We start from the raw sequence: 23951 nt of genomic DNA on the forward strand, positions 1-23951 counted from the left end.
TGTAAAGGGGCACTGTGATGGGGACACCTGATGTAAAGGGGCACTGTGATGGGTACACCTGATGTAAAGGGGCACTGTGATGGGTACACCTGATGTAAAGGGGCACTGTGGTGGGGACACCTGATGTAAAGGGGCACTGTGATGGGGACACCTGATTTAAAGAAGCACTGTGAGGGGGACACCTGGTTTAAAGAAGCACTGTGATGGGGACACCTGATGTAAAGGGGCACTGTAATGGGGACACCTGATGTAAAGGGGCACTGTGATGGGGACACCTGATTTAAAGAAGCACTGTGATGGGGACACCTGATGTAAAGGGGCACTGTAATGGGGACACATGATGTAAAGGGGCACTGTAATGGGGACACCTGATGTAAAGGGGCACTGTGATGGGGACACCTGATTTAAAGAAGCACTGTGAGGGGGACACCTGGTTTAAAGAAGCACTGTGATGGGGACACCTGATGTAAAGGGGCACTGTAATGGGGACACCTGATGTAAAGGGGCACTGTGATGGAGACACCTGATTTAAAGAAGCACTGTGATGGGGACACCTGATGTAAAGGGGCACTGTAATGGGGACACATGATGTAAAGGGGCACTGTAATGGGGACACCTGATGTAAAGGGGCACTGTGATGGGGACACCTGATTTAAAGAAGCACTGTGAGGGGGACACCTGATGTAAAGGGGCACTTTGATGGGGGCACCTGATTTAAAGAAGCACTGTGATGGGGACACCTGATGTAAAGGGGCACTGTATTGGGGACACCTGATGTAAAGGGGCACTATGATGGGGACACCTGATGTAAAGGGGCACTGTAATGGGGACACCTGATGTAAAGGGGCACTGTAATGGGGACACCTGATGTAAAGGGGCACTGTGATGGGGACACCAGATTTAACTTTATCTGGGGACACTAGATGTAACTTGACAATAAATATTGTTGAAATGCTAAGGAAATTGTACATTTCTCATGTTTTTGATAGATATACAGTTACTACAATATTTCTGAGTCAGCACAGACTTGAGATTCGGACCTCGGCCCAAAGAAAATTTTGGCGATCGGACCTCCTTGAATTTTAATTCATTACCCCTGGCATATTGTATTCATGGGGTCCGCCCGTCTGTTTGCTAGTCCGTCGGACTTTTGAAATGAACGGACTTGCTCACACACGGAGAAAAGTCTGTTCATTTTGACTGTGACTACAGGCAGACGTAACTAGCGAAGGAAGTCAATGTCTCCGCCTCCATCGGTGAGATTGACACCACGCTGGCCCCGTCACCTGGTATGAATTTAAAGGGGAACCCCTATGCCGAAAAGGGCGTGGGGGTCCCCCCAAAGTCCATAGCAGACCCTTATCCGAGCACACAGCCCAGCTGGTCAGGAAAAAGGGTTCGGACGAGTGAGCACCCCCCCTCCTGAGCCGTACCAGGCCACGTGCCCTCAACATGGGGGGGTGCTTTGGGGAAGGGGGGCACCCCAAAGCACCTTGTCCCCATGTTGATGAGGACAAGGGCCTCTTCCCGACAACCCTGGCCGTTGGTTGTCGGGGTCTGCGGGCGGGGGGCTTATCAGAATCCGGGAGCCCCCTTTAATAAGGGGGCCTCCAGATTCCGGCCCCCTACCCTATGTGAATGAGTATGGGGTACATGGTTTATTAGACAGCTCCGGGGGTCTTCTCTTCTTCCGTCTTCAAGGGTCTTCTCGACGGCCTCCTCCGCTATTTTCTGCTAGCTCTTTTACTAGCGGAGGAGCCTGGCTTTCTCCTTCATCGCCGCTGCCGTTCGGGGGTCTTCTTCTGACTTCTGGGGTCTTGCCCGCTCTTTGGTTCTTGTTGCCGGGCCTCCACTTTCTTCTTTCAGCTCTTTTACTAGCGTTGGCCCGGTCTTCTGTCGCTGTTATCGCTGCCGCCTTCTGCTTCTTCTTCTTCCTTCCTCCGATGTTGACACAACACTCTCTCTCCGGCCATAATTCTGGGGACGCGTTGTGCAAAGACTTATATAGGGACAAGTGGCGGGGGTCCTTACCCCTTATGATGTCACAGTCTCAGTATCCTCTGGGACTGTGACAACATAAGGGTGTGGTCACCATGTGACATCACCCGGTGATCTCGCCCCTTATCCCTATATAAGTCGCCGCACAACGCGTCTCTGTCATTATGGCCAGAGAGAGTGTTGTGTCAACATCGGAGGAAGGAAGAAGAAGAAGAAGAAGCAGAAGGCGGCGACGGTGAGAGTGACTGAAAACCAGGCCAACGCTAGTAAAAGAGCTGGAAGAAGAAAGCGGAGGCCCGGCAAGAAGAACTGAACGGGTACAAGACCCACGCAGTCGGAAGAAGACCCCAGGACGGCGGCGGCGGCGAAGGAGAAAGCAGGGCTCCTCCACTAGTAAAAGAGCTAGCAGAAGATAGCAGAGGTGTCTGGCGAGAAGACCCCTGAAGACGGAAGAAGAGAAGACCTGTGTTGTGTTTTTTTATGTACACTTTTTTTCCCCGGGTGAATGGGTAGGGGTACCATGTACCCCATACTCATTCACATAGGGTAGGGGGCCGGAATCTGGGGGCTCCCTTTTTAAAGGGGGCTCCTGAAATCTGATAAGCCCCCCGCCCACAGACCCCGACAACCAACGGCCAGGGTTGTCGGGAAGAGGCCCTTGTCCTCATCAACATGGGGACAAGGTGCTTTGGGGTGGGGGGGGCGCAGGGCCCCCTTCCCCAAAGCACACCCCCATGTTGAGGGCAAGCGGCCTGGTACGGCTCAGGGGGGGGGTGTGCTCGTCGCTGTGACGAACGCTGGTGTCAGATCCCTGCCCTCCTCGCTAACTGGCGACAAAGGACCGGCCAACCTCACACCACGCTGTCACTTACGTAACAATGCCACACTCAGCTGCACCCAGCACAAAGATTTTCCAGCTTGCGGGACCACAATCTAGGTGCAGGCAGCCTGGGAGCGATTGTCACTGGGCTAATTACACAATTAACCCTTTAACTGCCACCACCCCCGTTTAAAAGCCAGAGCCGGGGGGACTCGTAATTTTAGCAATACCAATTATAAGTTTCGAATAAGCGCCTGCAACACACACTGCCACCACAGACAGGTCTGCTCAGTGCCTTACTCTACCACAGTAGCTCCCTTTTAAGTGACAGGTTCGTTTATAGTGTGCATCAAGAGCTTTAAAGACAAGGTTAACACTTTTCAACATAAGGATTTATTATGAAAAGGTCAAGGTTGGTGCAGATAAAACATTTACAGAAAAAGGATGTTTCAAAAAATAAAGACAATATACAGCCACAAAGAAATAAGGTAGAATTGAGAAGGAAGAATACTTGCAATTAATGTCCGAGCGTTGATCAGAGTTCGATCGATGAGCCAAGGTAATCGGTTCTCAAACTTGGCAGATGTTCCTGCTTGGATGGTAAAAGGAGAACTGACCATTGCCTTGGCCTCTCCTCTTTTCTGTCAAATCAAAGGGGGTGTTGACAGCGACCAGTGACCAATCGTCTGGTCATCTTGTTTAGGGGTTGGTTGCTGGGAGGTGTCTACACTCATGACCCTGTCCCAGGTACACTTATGATACATATTCATATCTCTGCCTCTCTACTGTGTATAGACTGCAGATATCCATTTTAGTGATCAGCATGATATTTGCTTCAAAACAAGTCCACACATGGCAGGTTTCCCATTTCAGGGTTACCTAGGAGGAGTAAGGGGTCCCAGGGGCTTCCCATATGACCTGGCATAGGGGTGTTTGGACTTGAAATGTTAGAAATTATCCGAGGAAACTAAATATATCCATATTATGGCTGTGCTATGATGGCTTTGAAAGTTATAAAAAATGTTAAAGTTTCAACACTTTACTAATCTGTTTGCACGCTATCTGGTATGAGGAATTTACGACGAGTATCTGTTGGTTCTCTGAATGGAGAAAGTGACAGTTTTACGACAGGCTGGAATATCTTGCCAGGCAACATGAGCTTTGTGTATTGACCTAGCCTGGTTCTGCTTCCTTTGCTGAGATAACCTTTCTTTCCCTTTGAAGATGTTAAAAGCTGTGGAATTCCTAAGACAGGGAGGGGGGGTTTCAGATTATTCTAAGGTCAGCCAAACTGTCATGGCTGCGTTCCACACAAAATGGCAACTAGTTATAATATATCCTGGCTCAGACGTGATATCGTTACAGTCGCCACCCCCTTTCCTGGCTGGCCGGGCTGCGTGCTCGGATAAGGGTCTGCTATGGACTTTGGGGGGACACCCATGCCGTTTTTTCAGCGTAGGGGTTCCCCTTTAAATCCATACCAGGTTTACGGGGCTCGTGAGGTGTCAATCTCGCTCCCAAGGGAAGCGGCGACATTCACTTGCTTCGCTAGTTCCGTCTACCTGTAGTCACGTTCAAAATGAACGGACTTTTCTCCGTGTGTGGGCAAGTCCGTTCATTTCACCGGACCTAGTCCGCCGGAAAAGTCCGGGCGAGTGTGGGCAGGTCCACTCATTTAGAAAGTCCGGCGGACCTTCGCTGCAAAGTCCGGCATGTTGTCCGCCGGATAGTCCGATCGTGTGTACGCGGCATAAAGGGTACAAATTGCTGTTCCAAAGCTCTTACTATGGCTTGTTTCGCTGTCAGTAAAACATACATTGGTTGTCAATTTAAATTGGGACCTCGTGAGGTCTGGGGGCTTTAAGTGTAAAAGAACATACCACAGGTCTCTAAGGAAGGGACAAGCCAGCAATGATTGTATTTGGGATCAAGGTCCTTAAACTCTTTCAGAGAGCATAGATCATGTCCACCATGTGTGGAGAACATCCCCTGGAATGGAGCAGCCTCTGAAACAAGTGCCAGGAGAAGATGGGTAGAGGGGTGCTAGATGAGACGGAAGCTTATACCTCCTCAAGATGGTCCTGAAGACTGCTTCGAAGGTAGGCATGTTGATAGAACAGTATCAACAACAAAAGTTATTGGCGCACAAATGAATAAACCCTTTGTGGAGAACGCTTATCCATATGTTAGGTTAATTGTTATCTCAGAGAGGGCCTGTAATTGGTCTCAATGTGCAGCTGCTAGACCACTTTGGACTTGGTGGAAGAAAACAGAAATTAAACCATCAGAAAAACAGCGCATCAGAGAGACTCATAGTCTGATGTAAAAAGCATAAAAAACAATTTATTAGATAAAAAAACTAGAAAACGTCTGATCCTCCTGGGATCTTAAAACCATTACATCAGTCAATCACGACAATATAAAGCAACAGTTGCTTGGTGATGAATTAGCCCTGGGATCTTCTATTCGTGACCTTAAAATGTTGGTAATAACAGGGTTGTGCTGCCAGTACAGTCTATTATGCACGTGGGTTTAGTGATTGTGGGTGATCCTCTCCCAAAGGCAGGGGGAACCAATAAGGTTCATAAACAAGTGCAAATAAATGGATGGAACTGAGTTCCAAAAGTCACTCACTTTGCTGATGGCTGGACTGTAGGGCTGGAGCGCCGTCGTGCTGAGCTTGAGGAGTGGAAGAGAAAGGATCGATCCTGCTCCCTGTGCTCCGGGACGGAGGTGCAGTGTACGCTGAAGGATGTTTATCCAAGTTGGACACAAGGTGGCGTCCACCTTGTGTGTTGGAGAGGCTTGGAGCGCAGCGCACCGCGTATGAAGCCGCTTGCCCGAGCGGTTGTTGGTCACTGTTCGTCATGTGGAGGGCTCCGTAGCGAGGGGAGTTTCCGTGCCGACCGGCCTGCTAACATGTTTCGCGCGCATGCGCTTTATCAAAGCTGACAGCTTGGACGCCACCTTGTGTCCAACTTGGATATTTATTACCAACATTTTAAGGTCACGAATAGAAGATCCCAGGGCTAATTCATCACCAAGCAACTGTTGCTTTATATTGTCGTGATTGACTGATGTAATGGTTTTAAGATCCCAGGAGGATCAGACGTTTTCTAGTTTTTTTATCTAATAAATAGTTTTTTATGCTTTTTACATCAGACTATGAGTCTCTCTGATGCGCTGTTTTTCTGATGGTTTAATTTATGTTGATAGAACAGGAGCCTATCATGGACCAGATTTGTGGCTGTCTTCCTTGCCTTTGGTGCCTTCCTTGGTCTTCTTCCCACTTAGAAACGTCAGTGTGTCTGTTAGGGCTTTTAAGAAACCGGGTCCATTTTTACCCCTCAGGATCTTTCTCGCTCCACTGATCAGACAGCTACCTATAACAAGTAGTGATGGGACAGAAATGGCTTTTGGCTCACCTCAACAATGGCAGAGTCAATGCTGGCTTGTAGATAGATGAACCCCACTTCCCAGTAATTCAGGGGGTGACAATTGTTTTCTGCAGTTTCACAGTAACCTGGAGGGACACACAGGAAGAGCAAACACAAAAAGAAGATAAATATTATAGCCAGTAGTATTTCTTATATGCAACCTTGTGAAAGAGAACGGTAGCTGTCTGGAACGTGCTGGCCATAGCACAGCTGAAGCTCCAAGGGGGAGCAAAGCTGGCCTGCTGGTGCCCGTCTTACTGTGCTCAGGCGAATATATATGCGTATGCGTGCATTAGCCACTGACACTGGCACCAAGTGGTCTACATAAGTGCAGCAGCTGCACTAGTCCATTGGTGTCTGATCTGAAGAGGTACCCGTGTTCTTGTATTGGATTCTGAAGACTTCTGTGTTTAACCCGGCTTCAGTGGCGTAACTAGAACCTTCAGGGCCCCGATGCAAGAAACCATGAAGGGCCCCCCTGAACCCCAGCCAGGGCCCTTCCCTCCGAGTCTGGCGGTGGAACTCCAGGGCGTGGTCACAGGTATGACCTTTGTGAGCCCTGTAGTTCCACCACTGGTATCAGTAGTTTTTTTTTTATTATTTTATTTTTTATTTTTAGGTGCCCCATTGAGGGACTGTCCCTAGGCAGGATGGGGTCCCTGTCCCCAGAAGAGATGAGGTCCTTTTATCCAGGGCAAATGAAGTTACTGCCCCCAGGTGAGAAGGGGTCCCTGTCCCCATGTGAGAAGGGGTCCCTGTCCCCAGGGGGAGATGTAGGGGGTATGTAATGGTGTGTGGGGGATGGGGTCCTCTCACTCACCATGACCAAGCTGCAGGCCGCGCACTCATCCATGTTGGCCTGGGCTCCATCCAGTGTGCTGGACGGGCAATCAGCATATCTCCCAGAAAGACCTTTCATCATCTGTGTATGACGGGGGAGGAGGGGGGCTGGCAGACAAGCCTGCAGCGTCCTCCGGGGAGCTCTCATAGGACTGCACTGCATCTGTGCGCTTAAAGTTTGCAGGAGCAGTATGCAGTGCAGTGTGGGCTGGACTCGGGGGTGGGCAGGACTCTGGCTGGGGAGAACAGACATCGGACTGAGCAGCAATGCATGGAGCAGGAGAGGGGTACTCTGAGGAGCCGGCTGAAGACACAGGTCATGGGGGGAATGCACAACTAAAGAGCAGCCAGTGCGATAGTTGAGCATTGAGCTCTGCTAGTCACCCTCCCCCTCCAGCCACCCGTGTGCATGGTGCACTGGTACCCCTAGCTGCCTATGCTGCTGCCGGCCATATGTAGAGGAGGCATTATGGGCCCCCTGCATCACAGGGCCCGGTTGCGGTCGCGACTGCTGCACCCCCTATAGTTACGCCCCTGCCCGGCTTGCTCCTGACTTCGCTTGAACGCTACCTGTGCTGACCTTGGCCTGTCTCTGGACTTTGCTCTACCTTCTGCTGATCTGCTTGATCTTGTGTTGCCAACCTCTGCCTGTACCCTGACAGTTCCTTGCCTGCCATCTATACCTGCATATGAACGTTGGTTGCCGACCTGGCTTGTCTGACCTCACATCCAGTTGTTCATCTGCCCTGCCTGCAGACGCTGCCCATTGCTGCCTGCTGTCTACCAGTCCAAGATCTGCTGTTCCAGCTATCCAGCCAGCTCTGATGATGCACCTGCTAGTGCTACGCATCAATACTACTACCAGACTACATAGGCAGTCATGCCTCACCACGCTCTCGTGGCCACTGTCGCAACATCAATAGTCCCCAAGCCAGATATGTAAAAGAGGCCTCCCGCTGCACATCAGTCTCAGGCCACAAGGTATGTGACAGTGGCATTGTTCTTACTGACTGAAATGGATATTTTGATGATAGGCAACTCCTATCCTCATATTGATTAGTGGTCCCAAATTAATAACTACTGCAGTAGGGAACAGACACAAAAGATACGCTCAGCATCTTTCCAAATAACCGTTCTCCTTTATTATGACGCATTTGAAGGCTTTTATACACGTGATTACGTAGGTATCACATTAATATTACAATTGTACGTTTATGGTAACAAGGGGCGTTACATAGGCAGGCTAATTCTAATCAGGACTTGAAAGAATGCAAAACATGTACTGAAAACATTGTTAGTGCTGTGTGCACAGTGAGGGCATTGTGCAATACATATAAAATAGAATACAATTATATACAGAACCTACAAATTTCCATTACACTGACCACCAATGTAAGGAACATTCTTCCCATTGACAACCATTTTAAGGGACATTCTTCCCACTGATCACCATTGTAAGGGGTATTTTTTCCCACTGGCCACCAATGTAAGGAACATTCTTCCCACTGATCACCAATGTAAGGAACATTCTTCCCACTGACCACCAATGTAAGGAACGTTCTTCCCACTGACCACCAATGTAAGGAACATTCTTCCCACTGATCACCAATGTAAGGAACGTTCTTCCCACTGATCACCAATGTAAGGAACATTCTTCTCACTGATCACCAATGTAAGGAACATTCTTCTCACTGATCACCAATGTAAGGAACATTCTTCTCACTGATCACCAATGTAAGGAACATTCTTCTCACTGATCACCAATGTAAGGAACATTCTTCCCACTGATCACCAATGTAAGGAACATTCTTCCCACTGATCACCAATGTAAGGAACATTCTTCTCACTGATCACCAATGTAAGGAACGTTCTTCTCACTGATCACCAATGTAAGGAACATTCTTCTCACTGATCACCAATGTAAGGAACATTCTTCTCACTGATCACCAATGTAAGGAACATTCTTCTCACTGATCACCAATGTAAGGAACATTCTTCTCACTGATCACCAATGTAAGGAACATTCTTCTCACTGATCACCAATGTAAGGAACATTCTTCTCACTGATCACCAATGTAAGGAACATTCTTCCCACTGATCACCAATGTAAGGAACATTCTTCCCACTGATCACCAATGTAAGGAACATTCTTCCCACTGATCACCAATGTAAGGAACATTCTTCTCACTGATCACCAATGTAAGGAACGTTCTTCTCACTGATCACCAATGTAAGGAACATTCTTCTCAGTGATCACCAATGTAAGGAACATTCTTCTCACTGATCACCAATGTAAGGAACATTCTTCTCACTGATCACCAATGTAAGGAACATTCTTCTCACTGATCACCAATGTAAGGAACATTCTTCTCACTGATCACCAATGTAAGGAACATTCTTCTCACTGATCACCAATGTAAGGAACATTCTTCTCACTGATCACCAATGTAAGGAACATTCTTCCCACTGATCACCAATGTAAGGAACATTCTTCCCACTGATCACCAATGTAAGGAACATTCTTCTCACTGATCACCAATGTAAGGAACATTCTTCCCACTGATCACCAATGTAAGGAACATTCCTCTCACTGATCACCAATGTAAGGAACATTCTTCTCACTGATCACCAATGTAAGGAACATTCTTCTCACTGATCACCAATGTAAGGAACATTCTTCTCACTGATCACCAATGTAAGGAACATTCTTCCCACTGATCACCAATGTAAGGGACATTCTTCTCACTGATCACCAATGTAAGGAACATTCTTCTCACTGATCACCAATGTAAGGAACATTCTTCTCACCGATCACCAATGTAAGGAACATTCTTCCCACTGATCACCAATGTAAGGAACATTCTTCCCACTGATCACCAATGTAAGGAACATTCCTCTCACTGATCACCAATGTAAGGAACATTCTTCTCACTGATCACCAATGTAAGGAACATTCTTCTCACTGACCACCAATGTAAGGAACATTCTTCCCACTGACCACCAATGTAAGGAACATTCTTCTCACTGATCACCAATGTAAGGAACATTCTTCTCACTGATCACCAATGTAAGGAACATTCTTCTCACTGATCACCAATGTAAGGAACATTCTTATCACTGATCACCAATGTAAGGAACATTCTTCCCACTGATCACCAATGTAAGGAACATTCTTCCCACTGATCACCAATGTAAGGAACATTCTTCTCACTGATCACCAATGTAAGGAACATTCTTCTCACTGACCACCAATGTAAGGAACATTCTTCTCACTGATCACCAATGTAAGGAACATTCTTCCCACTGATCACCAATGTAAGGGGCATTCTTCCTGTTAATCAGCAACATAAGGGGTATTTTTTTCCATGAATCACCAATGTGAGGGATGTTCTTATAACTGACTGCCTATGTAAGGAGAAGTCTTCCTACTGACCCCCAATAGAAGGATCTTTCTCCCCACTGACCACCAATGGAAGAAGCATTCTTCCACTGATAACTGATGGAAGGACCATTCTTCCCACTGACCACCAATGTAAGGGAAATTCTTCCCAATGACAACTGGCCAGTGGCCACTAACATAAGGGACATTTTTCCCACTGATCCCCATTGAATTGGATTAGTAGGGGTTCCCCGAGCCCTGAAACTTATTTTACAGGTTCCTCTGAGGTAAAATGGTTGAGAAGGGCTGCAGTAGACTTTCATGTAAATGCAAAAAGAAAACAAGGAAGTGTCAGAAAGAAAGTTTCAGCATGCTGATGTTGTTAAAGGAAGTGAAATTGCTCAGGATGTAAAAACAGAGACCTCCGTGGCACTGCTGAAAAATTGGCTACTTGCTCTCTTACCTCTATCAGCCAGGTAGTCATTGGGGATCGGGATGATGTAGTGATGATATCTGATAAAATACGTAAATTCGTTCTCAAATTCCACAGCAGCGGTGATGTTCCCATTAACTTCGTCCAGAAGGTCAGAAGTATTTTGGAATTCCTTCACTGATATTTCTGGAAGGAGGAATTGGGACTTTATTAGTGGGGGTGATTCTTGGGGTACCCCAGCTTCCTATACACATATAACACTTGAACTGGAACTAAAAGATTTTATAAAGCAGGCCCTATGATGATCCTCATACACTCTTCATTCATCGGAGAGGAGCACCATGCTCGGCTTGGAGCTGATCTTACCTGGGGTGATGGGGCTTCTGCTGACCCTCTGCATTATGTCCCGGATAGCCGGGGTTGTAGGGATGTAGCCAACTGGAAAACTTTTGTTGCTGAATTCATCCAAGCGCCCCAGGACAAAGGCCGGTGTGTACGCACTCGGGCTTGGACCATCTCTAAGAACCAGCACTATGAAGAGCAGGAAGATCAACGCCAAATGCTGGACCCACTCCTGTAAACCAAACATGGGGTCACCACCATCACCAATTATAATAAAAATCATTCGAGATCACAGACAGAGATCTCCTGAGCTCTCCACTACAGGAAATTCTGGGTAAAATAAAGGGGCCCCTAACCAGAGGAATCCATTCTCCTTGAGGACATGGGACGGCCTCTCTGGATCATTGAAGCTGAACTCCAGAGAAACAGTTTTATTTAATTATACACAGAGAGGGTTTGAACAACTGTTGGCCTTTTATGCGCTCTTCTTAAAACCTCAATAGCAAAAGGCCAGCTGTGGAATTTCAATCCCTGATGTGTTTATGGTAGAGGTGGAAATCTAACATGTTTCAGAACATCACACCCTTCATCAGAGCTGTTTATATTAAACCAATGATTATACGGAATAAAAACCTTGAAGAACCATGAAGAACCATGAAGAACATCAAACTGTAGCAGGGTCAGGCAGAAAGTGTTAATTTCTGTGTCCCCATAAGGGATATATTGATAACTTCCTGTCCTGGGGACAGGGTGTCACATGGGTGGTCAGTAGTAATGAACAGAAACAGCAAGAACACCATAATGATATCAAGCAAGCAGCAATGGAATATAATTTAGCCTTCATTGCTCCCTGTGTCTTCCTGTTCTGGTGACACCAGTGCATAGTCTTCTTTCTCCACTGCAGGTGGCGCTCTTCTGCAGGGCAACCAAGAAGCAAATGGAGCAAGTAGTATCAGTCTGTACAGCCACAAGCCAACGTTAATTTTGGCACCCTTACAAAAAGTGGTCTGGTAACTACCTGTTGGGCAACCACAAAAATTACAGTGGACCACCGTTATAATGGAACCCTGCAAGGCCTGTAATGAGAGTGGCAGGTGGGCCGTACCCTATCCATGGTCCATCAAGGACCTTGTCAGGCATGTATCCCCTCCGAGTTATGGGATATTCCCCAGTCACATATCCTACAGATCTGCCAAGTAATCCGCAGAACAGGCAGCCATTTTGGGATGGATCTGGTTTGGAGGTACTTCTTAGTTCCATTTTTGTCAGACTGGGTGCACGAAGCTTGTCAGAAGTGTGAAAGTTGCGCCAGCTGCAGGACTCCATCTGAAAAGATCACTCCCATGACAATCACCACCTCTGAGCCCTTTGGAATTGGTGACCATGGACCTCCTAACAATCTCCAGCATGCCCTATGGCTATCAATATGTGCTTGTCTTCACTGACCACTTTACCAGGTTTGTGGTGGTGGTGCCTACCAAGAACGAGATAGCTGTCACCACTGCCAAACATTTCTGGGAGCACATTGTCCAATCGTATGGCTGCTCAAAGTGGATGTTGTCAGGCAAAGGCCAGAACTTTTAGTATGTAATCATGACCAAATGTAAATCTCACACCACTCCCTATCAACTCCCTATCACCTCTAAGGCAAAGGCACCTGTGCGTGATTCAATCACACCCTGCTGAATGCTGCAGACTTTAGAGCTATTGAGATCGGTGGTGCCAACATGGGGGGGCTGTGGTATGGGCCTATAACAACACTGTCCACAAGTCCATCGGACACATGCCCTTCCTCCTTGGGCAGTCCGGCCAGATGCCCATGGACCTTCTGTTGGGGAAACTTCCCAGAACTCTAAGTTCTTGGGTACAGGAACATTATAGGAGGCAAAAGACCAAGCAGTTGGTGTTGGACAAACACAAATAGATGGCTCCTGAACCTGTCTTGGAAGAATTACCACTGTGATTGGGGGAATGCATGTTGGTAAGAATGCCAAGCACACCTGAGAAAGCAAGGTCAAGTTACATAGTAGGTGAGGTAAAAAAAAAACACAAGTCCATCAAGTCCAAGCTACAGTATGTGTGTGATTATATGTCAGTATTACATTGTATATCCCTGTATGTTGCGGTCATTCAAGTGCTTATCTAATAGTTTCTTGAAACTGTGGATGCCCCCAGCTGAGACCACCGTCTGTGGAAGGGAATTCCACATCCTTGCCGCTTTTACAGTAAAGAACCCTCTATGTATTTCAAGGTTAAACCTCTTTTCTTCTTATTTTAATGAGTGGCCATGAGTCTTGTTAAACTCCCTTCCACAATTTTTTTTATCCCTATTGTGGGGTCACCAGTCCGGTATTTCTATATTGTGGGGTCACCAGTCCGGTATTTATATATTGTGGGGTCACCAGTCCGGTATTTATATAATGAAATCATATCCCCTCTCAGGCGTCTCTTCTCCAGAGAGAATAAGTTCAGAGCTCACAACCTTTCCTCATAACTAATATCCTCCAGACCCTTTATTAGCTTTGTTGCCCTTCTTTGTAGTCGCTCCATTTCCAGTACATCCTTCCTGAAGACTGGTGCCCAGAACTGGACAGTATACTCCAGGTGCGGCCGGACCAGAGTCTTGTAGAGGGGAGAATTATCGTTTTTATCTCTGGAGTTGATCCCTTTTTAATGCCAATATTCTGTTTGCTTTGTTAGCAGCAGCTTGGCATTGCTGAGCCCATCATCTACTAGGACCCCCAGGTCCTTCTCCATCCTAGATCCCCCCCAGAGGTTCTCCCCCCAGTCTATAGATTGCATTCAGATTTTTGCCACCCAAATGCATTATTTTACATTTTTCTACATTGAACCTCATTTACCATGTAGTTGCCCCTCCCCCCATTCATTTGTTCAGATCTTCTTGGAAGGTTTCCACATCCTGGGAGAAGTTATTGCCCTGCTTAGCTTAGTATCATCCGCAAATACAGAGATTGAGCTGTTTCCCCCATCCTCCAGGTAGTTTATAAACAAATTAAATAGGATTGGTCCCAGCACAGAACCCTGGGGGACCCCACTACCCTCCCCCGACCATTCCGAGTACTCCCCATTTATCACCACCCTCTGAACTCGCCCTTGTAGCCAGGTTTCAATCCATGTACTCGCCCTATGGTCCATGCCAACAGACCTTATTTTGTACAGTAAACGTTTATGGGGAACTGTGTCAAATGCTTTTGCCAAATCCAGATACACCACATCTACAGGCCTTCCTTTATCCAGATACACCACATCTACGGGCCTTCCTTTATCTAGATACACCACGTCTACGGGCCTTCCTTTATCTAGATACACCACGTCTACGGGCCTTCCTTTATCTAGATACACCACGTCTACGGGCCTTCCTTTATCTAGATACACCACGTCTACGGGCCTTCCTTTATCTAGATACACCACGTCTACGGGCCTTCCTTTATCTAGATACACCACGTCTACGGGCCTTCCTTTATCCGGATACACCACGTCTACAGGCCTTCCTTTATCCAGATACATTACGTCTACGGGCCTTCTTTTATCAAGATACACCACATCTACGGGCCTTCCTTTATCCACATACACCACATCTACAGGACTTCCTTTATCCAGATCCACCACATCTACAGGACTTCCTTTATCTAGATACACCACATCTACGGGCCTTCCTTTATCTAGATACACCACATCTACAGGACTTCCTTTATCTAGATACACCACGTCTACAGGCCTTCCTTTATCCAGATCCACCACATCTACAGGACTTCCTTTATCTAGATACACCACATCTACGGGCCTTCCTTTATCTAGATACACCACATCTACAGGCCTTCCTTTATCCAGATACACCACGTCTACAGGCCTTCCTTTATCCAGATCCACCACATCTTCAGGACTTCCTTTATCTAGATACACCACGTCTACAGGCCTTCCTTTATCTAGATACACCACATCTACGGGCCTTCCTTTATCCACATACACCACATCTACAGGACTTCCTTTATCCAGATCCACCACATCTACAGGACTTCCTTTATCCAGATACATTACGTCTACGGGCCTTCCTTTATCCAGATACACCACATCTACGGGCCTTCCTTTATCCAGATACATTACGTCTACAGGCCTTCCTTTATCCAGATACACCACATCTACGGGCCTTCCTTTATCCAGATACACCACGTCTACAGGACTTCCTTTATCTAGATACACCACGTCTACGGGCCTTCCTTTATCTAGATACACCACGTCTACGGGCCTTCCTTTATCCAGATCCACCACATCTACAGGACTTCCTTTATCTAGATACACCACATCTATGGGCCTTCCTTTATCTAGATACACCACGTCTACGGGACTTCCTTTATCTAGATACACCACGTCTACGGGCCTTCCTTTATCCAGATACATTACGTCTACGGGCCTTCCTTTATCCAGATACATTACGTCTACGGGCCTTCTTTTATCCAGATACACCACATCTACGGGCCTTCCTTTATCCACATACACCACATCTACAGGACTTCCTTTATCCAGATCCACCACATCTACAGGACTTCCTTTATCTAGATACACCACATCTACGGGCCTTCCTTTATCTAGATACACCACTTAATATTTTGATACTGATCTAGTCTGAATGAGAGGTGCACACAATATCGAATAAAACATGTGAATGACAAAAAACACATAAGAAAACACACAAGCAAAGCCAAATTCCGGATATCATAATGAAATAAATATTTATAATTATAATTATTATTATTATTATAATTAATTATTATTATTTATAATAATAATATTATAAATAAAAAATGTTTTATTTCATTATGATATCTGGAATTTGGCTTTGATTGTGTGGTTTCTTATGTGTTTTTTGTCATTCACATGTTTTATTCGATATTGTGTGCACCTCTCATTCTGACTAGATCAATATCAACGTTTTTTGATCACAATCATTCATAATTATGTACAATTTTTTTTAGCGCAGCTCCTTATATTTGTTAAATGATACTGTAACGCCCTGCTCCTGATGGGCAGACGCTATTATTTTTTTCAAATTTCGTTGTCTGAAGCTATAGTTTGGCTCAGACTCATTTTCTCTAAAAGGTCTGGTTTCTGTACCAGTCCAGCTGGGTTGCACTGATTCCCACTTGACCGTAGGTGTCGCTGTCACCACCGGTAGGTGTGGAACAGCAGCAGGCTGGATGCATTGAATGCCGCCTCTTGTGCGGAAGTAGCTCAGTGGGTGGGGTTTCCCTGCTGCGCATTCTGTGAAAGGGTATTTAATGCCATGTACACACGAGCGAATTGTCCGATGTACTTAGTCCGGCAAACAATCCGGCGGATAGTCCGGCCGACTTTCTACCGAACGGACTTGGCCACACACGGACACACAGAAAGTCCGACGTTCGCTTGCGCGATGGCGTACAGCACGTACGACGGGACTAGAAAAAGGAAGTTCAATAGCCAGTAGCCAATAGCTTCCTTTTTCGTACTTGCTTCTGAGCATGCGTCATTCTTAGTCTGCCGTACTAGCATACTGACGAATGTATTATCCGCTGAAACCCAAGTCCAACGGGAAGATTGGAGTGCAAAAATACTTTCTTAGTCCGTCGTACTTCACGCTGGAAAAGTCCGCTGAAGCCCACACACGATCGAATTGTCCGCTGAAATGCGTTTCGGCGGACTAAGTACGCCGGACAATCTGATCGTGTGTACGCGGCATAAGGCACCATTTTTTTGGGTCTGTTTCTGGGTCCTTGTCTTGGTGTCCGCTATCCCGACCTCATGGCCCTCCTGGCCTGGGGCCTGTGTCGCATGATTCTGCGCCTCTGGGCCAGCTGGCCTGAGGCTTTGCAACTGAGAGTGTAGGCCCGGGAATGTCTTGGGGCCTGCTGATCCAGGGGAGGTCCTGTGCTGTCTCGCCTGTGGGGAGAAGCCAAGAAAACTGGAGGATCCAGGGGAGGACTTCTCAGGAGGAGGACCGAGCGCAAGGCTGGTGTCTCTGGAGGAGCCTGGAAACTCGGTTGGAGGACGCAACCCGGATCAATACCCTTACAGTATCGCTGGGTCGGCTGAAAGAATCTGGTACTGTATGGTAGTTCTTCCTAAAGCTCCCAAAATCTCTAAGTTTAATTGACAAGTCTGCGGCAGAGACTTTGTTGAGCATCTCATCGGCTGCTAGGTCAAGTGAGAGGGGCCTATCCGCTAGATCCAGTCTGTGGAGCTGTTTGTCCTCTGGATCTGACTAATACCTCTAACCCGCAATTACTAGGTGCCTGAACTCCCCTTTATCCTCTAACCTTCTATTGAAGGACTGTGTTTTCTTTCCTTCTTTTTGTGTTATCCCTAAATAAATCTTCAAAAAAGACTAAGTGTCGGATCTATCATCATTACGGGACCCCCCTAAGACGAAGAGGCGAGCAGGTGAGGTAACGGCAAGCCCGAATAAAACCAGCAGCTCCTTCTGGGGTTAGTGCTACAATACCGTTCTCATTACTAAAATCTTGTATACAGTCTCTTATTATCCCTCCAAGAGCTTACATACTATTGATGTTAGGCTAACTGGTCTGTAATTGCCAGGGATATATTTTGTGTTCTTTTTAAATATTGGTGCTACATTGGCTTTTCTCCAATCAGCTGGCACCATTCCAGTCAGTAAACTGTCAGTAAAAATTAGAAACAATGGTCTGGCAATTACTGGTCTGAGTTCCCTAACTACCCTCGGGTGCAAGCCATCTGGTCCCGGTGATTTATTAATGTTAAGTTTCCCAAGTCTAATTTTAATTCTGTCCTCTGTTATCCATGGAGGTGCTTCCTGTGATGTGTCATGAGGATAAACTCTGCAGTTTTGGTTACTGAAGCCCCTCGGTTACCACATGAAGACTGAGGAGAAGAATAAATGCAATACCTTCACCATCTCCCCATCCTTTGTAACCAGATCTCCTTCCTCATTCTTTATGGGGCCAATATGGTCTGTAGTCCCTGTTTTAGTGTTTACATATTTAAAGAATTTCTTGGGATTTATTTTTTTTGCTGTCCTCCGCTATGTGTCTTTCATTCTCTACCTTAGCCGTCCTTATTGTGCGCTTACATTTCATGTTGCCTTCTTTATAAAGTTTGAATGCTGATGATGATCCCTCAACCTTGTATTTTTTGAAGGCTTTCTCCTTTGTTTTTATATGCATTTTTACATTGGAGTTAAGCCATCCAGGACTTTTGTTCGCTCTTTTAAATGTATTACCCAATGGGAAGCATTGGCTAATGCCCTTATGTAATATGCTCTTAAAGCAAACCCATCTCTCCTCCGTGTTCTTTGTTCCTAAGATTTTATCCCAATTTATGCCTTCTGGCAAGGCTTGTAGTTTAGGGAAGTTGGCTCTTTTGAAATTCAGTGTCTTTGTATTCCCCTTATGTTTCCTATTTGTGTGATTTATACTGAAGCCTGTGATCGCTGTTACCTAAATTGGCTCGTATTTCCACATCCGTGATCAGGTCTGTATTGTTGGTAATCAGTAGATCCAGCGACGCTCTATTTCTAGTCGGTGCGTCTACCATCTGACCCATAAAATTGTCATGCAAGACATTTAGGAACTGGCGAGCCTTAGATGAATGCGCGGTTCCCTCCGCCCAGTCTATGTCTGGATAATTAAAATCCCCCATTATGATAACACTTCCCATCCTTGCTGCTAATCCAGATTGTGATAGGAGATCGTCTCCCCTTCCTCTCTCAGGTTAGGGGGCCTATAGCATACTCCCAGCATTATTTTCCCCTTAGCTTCATCCCTTTGGAGCTCTACCCATAAGGATTCCACCTCCTCCCTAGCTCCCTTAGTGATGACATCTCTCACATTCACTTGTACATTATTCTTGATATATAGGCATACCCCTCCCCCTTTTTTACTCTCTCTATCCTTGCGATAAAGGGTATACCCTTGAATGGTTGCCAGCCGATCATGAGAGCTGTTGAACCAGGTCTCTGAAATTCCCACAAAATCCAAATCCTCCTCGTACAACAGTATCTCTAGTTCACCCATCTTGTTCGCCAGGCTCCTGGCATTGGTGAAGATGCCACGCAGTTTAGACCGGTCCCATGTTATCCTCGGATTGGGTGTTCTGAGATTGCAACTAGGACTTGCTACTATACTTACCTTGAGTTTATGTGCTTTGGTCAACCTACCACTAATGCACCCAATACTGCCCTCTGGAATATGTTCCACACTGACTATTTCTACCTCTGGAGCCCCCCCCCCCCCCCCATCGCCTAGTTTAAAAACTCCTCTAACTTTTTGGCCATCTTCATTCCCAGCTGATCTGCACCCTCCTCATTTAGTTGCAGTCCACCCCTTCTATAGTACTGGTTATCGACTGAGAAGTTGGCCCAGTCCTCCAGGAACCCCAAATCCCTCCTTACTACACCAGCTCTTCAGCCACTTGTTTACTTCCCTAATCTCCCTCTGCCTTTCTGGTGTGGCTCGATTTACCGGTACTATTCCTGAGAATACCACCTTGGAGGTCCTTTTCCTCAATTTGGCTCCCAAGTCCCTAAAATCATTCTTTAGGACACTCCATCTGCCTCTGACTTTGTCATTGGTGCCAACGTGCACCACAACAGCCGGGTCTTCCCCAGCCCCTCCCAGTAATCTGTCCACCAGATACATGATGTGCCGAACCCGAGCGCCCGGTAGACAGTTCGGCGCTTCAGGTCTTTGTTACAGATTGGCCTCTCTGTCCTTCTAAGAACTGAGTCCCCTACCACCATAATCTGTCTTTCCTTTCGCTTCGCTCCTCCCCCCCCCCACTCTCACTGAAGGAGTTCTTCCCCCGGCAGCTAGTAGAGTCCCTCAGCTCCAGCAGTGCCGGTCCCTGACTGGTTTCACCAATGTCACTCAATGGAGCGTACTTATTGGGATGCTCCAGCCCTGGATTGGCCACCCTGGCCCTTCCCACTCTACCCTTCCTGACTCTCACCCATCTACTCTTTCCTAGTGCCAGAACCTCTTTGTCTCCACCCGCCTCTGTGCCGGCACCTGCCGTGTACGTTCCCGGCTCCCCTTTAGTATGGAGGGACTTCTCAGTGCTGACAGTTGCTTCCCCAGATTCAGAACCTGGGCTTCCAGGGAAACAACGTGCTTACATTTTGCACAGCGGTATTCACCCTCGATCAGATGATCAAGGAACGCATACATGCTGCTAGATGTACAACGAGTCTCCTCTCCACGCCCGCCGGGCATCGTACCTATTAAATTTAATGAGGATTGGGGATTATACCCAGTCCAGATTACCTAACAATTAGCTTCCTGACACCAATACTCAACAAGACAATACAAAGGTACTCCAGACCTAACATGCACTCACCGACCTACGTGCACCCGCAGACCTAACGAGTAAGGGGAACTCTCTGCTAATACGAACATAAAGAGCCAAAATACAAAACCAAAAGACTTGGCAGAAGTTTTATCCTATCAGTTCTACTGGAAATAAAATAAATGTTGGCGGGAGTTACACTTTAATGCCTTTAAAGTGACCCATTTGCTAAAATAACCATCCAATAACAGAGAAAATTTATTGTAGGAAAGGAAAGGTCAGCAGCAACAACTTACATTGTTCTCTCATTTAAGGGCACCCCCCCTCCCCCAACAACCACAGTATTGCCCCCAGTCATGGTTTACTTACCAGCACTACATTTCCCAGACGCCTCCATTGTACCAGAATATTCTTCCACAGCAGAGCAAAGGTCTGCTGGACGAGGCTGGCCTCCCTCCCTGTCCCTCCGGTCATCTGAAAAACAAACATCACCAATGATTACTCTGGAAATACTCCTTGTTGCTGTTTTTCAACTTGTATGCTATTTTTTTTGTATCTTTTAAATTTTTTGTTTTAGCTTTTTGTGGCTTTCTTTTGTATCTTTTTGGGGTTTTTTTGTATTGTTTTTATTTATTTTTGTTTATATTTTGCATTCTGTTTAATGATCAGTTTGAAAATACTTGTTATTTTTATCTTTTTGTTGATGTTTTGTATCTTTTTTTATTTTTTATTTTGCATTCTGTTTAATGATCAATTTGAAAATACAAAACATCAACAAAAAGATACAAAAACAAATTGATCATTAAACAGAATGCAAAAAAAAAAAATATATACTTTTTTTAGTCTTTTTTGTTGATGTTTTGTATCTTTTTTTTATTTTGCATTCTGTTTAATGATCAGTTTGAAAATACTTGTTATTTTTTATCTTTTTGTTGATGTTTTGTATCTTTTTTATTTTTTTTATTTTGCATTCTGTTTAATGATCAATTTGAAAATACAAAACATCAACAAAAAGATACAAAAACAAATTGATCATTAAACAGAATGCAAAAAAAAAAAAAGATACAAAAACAAGTATTTTAAAATTGATCATTAAAACAGAATGCAAAATAAAAAAAAAGATACAAAACATCAACAAAAAGATTAAAAAAACAAGTATTTTCAAATTGATCATTAAACAGAATGCAAAAAAAAAAGATACAAAACATCAACAAAAAGATTAAAAAAACAAGTATTTTCAAATTGATCATTAAACAGAATGCAAAAGATACAAAACATCAACAAAAAGATACAAAAACAAGTATCTTTTTTATTTTATTTTGCATTTTGTTTAATGATCAATTTTGAAAATACTTGTTTTTGTATCTTTTTGTTGATTTTTTGTATCTTTTTTTTATTTTGCTTTCTGTTTAATGATCAATTAAAAAATACAAAACGTCAACAAAAAGATACAAAAACAAGTATTTTAAAATTGATCATTAAACAGAATGCAAAAAAAAAAAAAGATACAAAACATCAACAAAAAGATTAAAAAAACAAGTATTTTCAAATTGATCATTAAACAGAATGCAAAAGATACAAAACATCAACAAAAAGATACAAAAACAAGTATTTTCAAATTGATCATTAAACAGAATGCAAAAGATACAAAACATCAACAAAAAGATACAAAAACAAGTATTTTCAAATTGATCATTAAACAGAATGCAAAAAAAAAAGATACAAAACATCAACAAAAAGATTAAAAAAACAAGTATTTTCAAATTGATCATTAAACAGAATGCAAAAGATACAAAACATCAACAAAAAGATACAAAAACAAGTATCTTTTTTATTTTATTTTGCATTTTGTTTAATGATCAATTTTGAAAATACTTGTTTTTGTATCTTTTTGTTGATTTTTTGTATCTTTTTTTTTATTTTGCTTTCTGTTTAATGATCAATTAAAAAATACAAAACGTCAACAAAAAGATACAAAAACAAGTATTTTCAAATTGATCATTAAACAGAATGCAAAAAAAAAAGATACAAAACATCAACAAAAAGATTAAAAAAAACAAGTATTTTCAAATTGATCATTAAACAGAATGCAAAAGATACAAAACATCAACAAAAAGATACAAAAACAAGTATTTTCAAATTGATCATTAAACAGCATGCAAAATAAAAAAATATATACTTTTTTTAGTCTTTTTTGTTGATGTTTTGTATCTTTTTTTTATTTTGCATTCTGTTTAATGATCAGTTTGAAAATACTTGTTATTTTTTATCTTTTTGTTGATGTTTTGTATCTTTTTTATTTTTTTATTTTGCATTCTGTTTAATGATCAATTTGAAAATACAAAACATCAACAAAAAGATACAAAAACAAGTATTTTCAAATTGATCATTAAACAGAATGCAAAAAAAAAAAAAGATACAAAACATGAACAAAAAGATTAAAAAAACAAGTATTTTCAAATTGATCATTAAACAGAATGCAAAAAAAAAGATACAAAACATGAACAAAAAGATTAAAAAAACAAGTATTTTCAAATTGATCATTAAACAGAATGCAAAAGATACAAAACATCAACAAAAAGATACAAAAACAAGTATCTTTTTTATTTTATTTTGCATTTTGTTTAATGATCAATTTTGAAAATACTTGTTTTTGTATCTTTTTGTTGATTTTTTGTATCTTTTTTTTTATTTTGCTTTCTGTTTAATGATCAATTAAAAAATACAAAACGTCAACAAAAAGATACAAAAACAAGTATTTTAAAATTGATAATTAAACAGAATGCAAAAGATACAAAACATCAACAAAAAGATACAAAAACAAGTATTTTCAAATTGATCATTAAACAGAATGCAAAAAAAAAAAAAAAAGATACACAACATGAACAAAAAGATTAAAAAAACAAGTATTTTCAAATTGATCATTAAACAGAATGCAAAAAAAAAAAAAAAGATACACAACATCAACAAAAAGATTAAAAAAACAAGTATTTTCAAATTGATAATTAAACAGAATGCAAAAGATACAAAACATCAACAAAAAGATACAAAAACAAGTATCTTTTTTATTTTATTTTGCATTCTGTTTAATGATCAATTTGAAAATACTTGTTTTTGTATCTTTTTGTTGATTTTTTGTATCTTTTTTTTATTTTGCTTTCTGTTTAATGATCCTGAGGCTGAGCTGCTCTCCTATTCAATAATAAGTTGAGTACATTATGTAAAACTGCAAAGCCACGAGGGATTTCACGTCTCCAAAAAACAAGAAATCCTCCAGAAGCTGGAGTAACTTCCCGGCGATGTCACACAGATGTTACTCTCCGCGCTTCTCTCAGCAACCAGCCGCATACATAAGAATGTGTTCAAAATGTAACAAAGAACTTG

General features: G+C 43.7%; 1 protein-coding gene across 3 annotated transcripts in view; it reads right to left on the reverse strand.

Moving 5' to 3' along the window:
• Window positions 1-23951, reverse strand: part of LOC143936210 (ABC-type organic anion transporter ABCA8-like) — a 113611-nt gene that overhangs the window by 83885 nt on the left and 5775 nt on the right. Inside the window, exons 2-5 of one of the 3 annotated variants that reach the window (XM_077460622.1) lie at window positions 20937-21041; window positions 11274-11481; window positions 10938-11093; window positions 6244-6341 (exon numbers count right to left, since the gene is read on the reverse strand). In XM_077460622.1, the coding sequence (XP_077316748.1) occupies window positions 6244-6341; window positions 10938-11093; window positions 11274-11481; window positions 20937-21041 (567 nt within the window). The remainder of the gene's footprint in view (window positions 1-6243; window positions 6342-10937; window positions 11094-11273; window positions 11482-20936; window positions 21042-23951) is intronic. The other 2 variants (XM_077460623.1, XM_077460624.1) reach the window with 2 other exon arrangements.

This window comes from Lithobates pipiens, unplaced genomic scaffold (genome assembly GCF_037356315.1).
Source record: "Lithobates pipiens isolate NorthernLeopardFrog02 unplaced genomic scaffold, aLitPip1_a1.2 Scaffold_28, whole genome shotgun sequence".
In the NCBI taxonomy this organism is placed as follows: domain Eukaryota; kingdom Metazoa; phylum Chordata; class Amphibia; order Anura; family Ranidae; genus Lithobates; species Lithobates pipiens.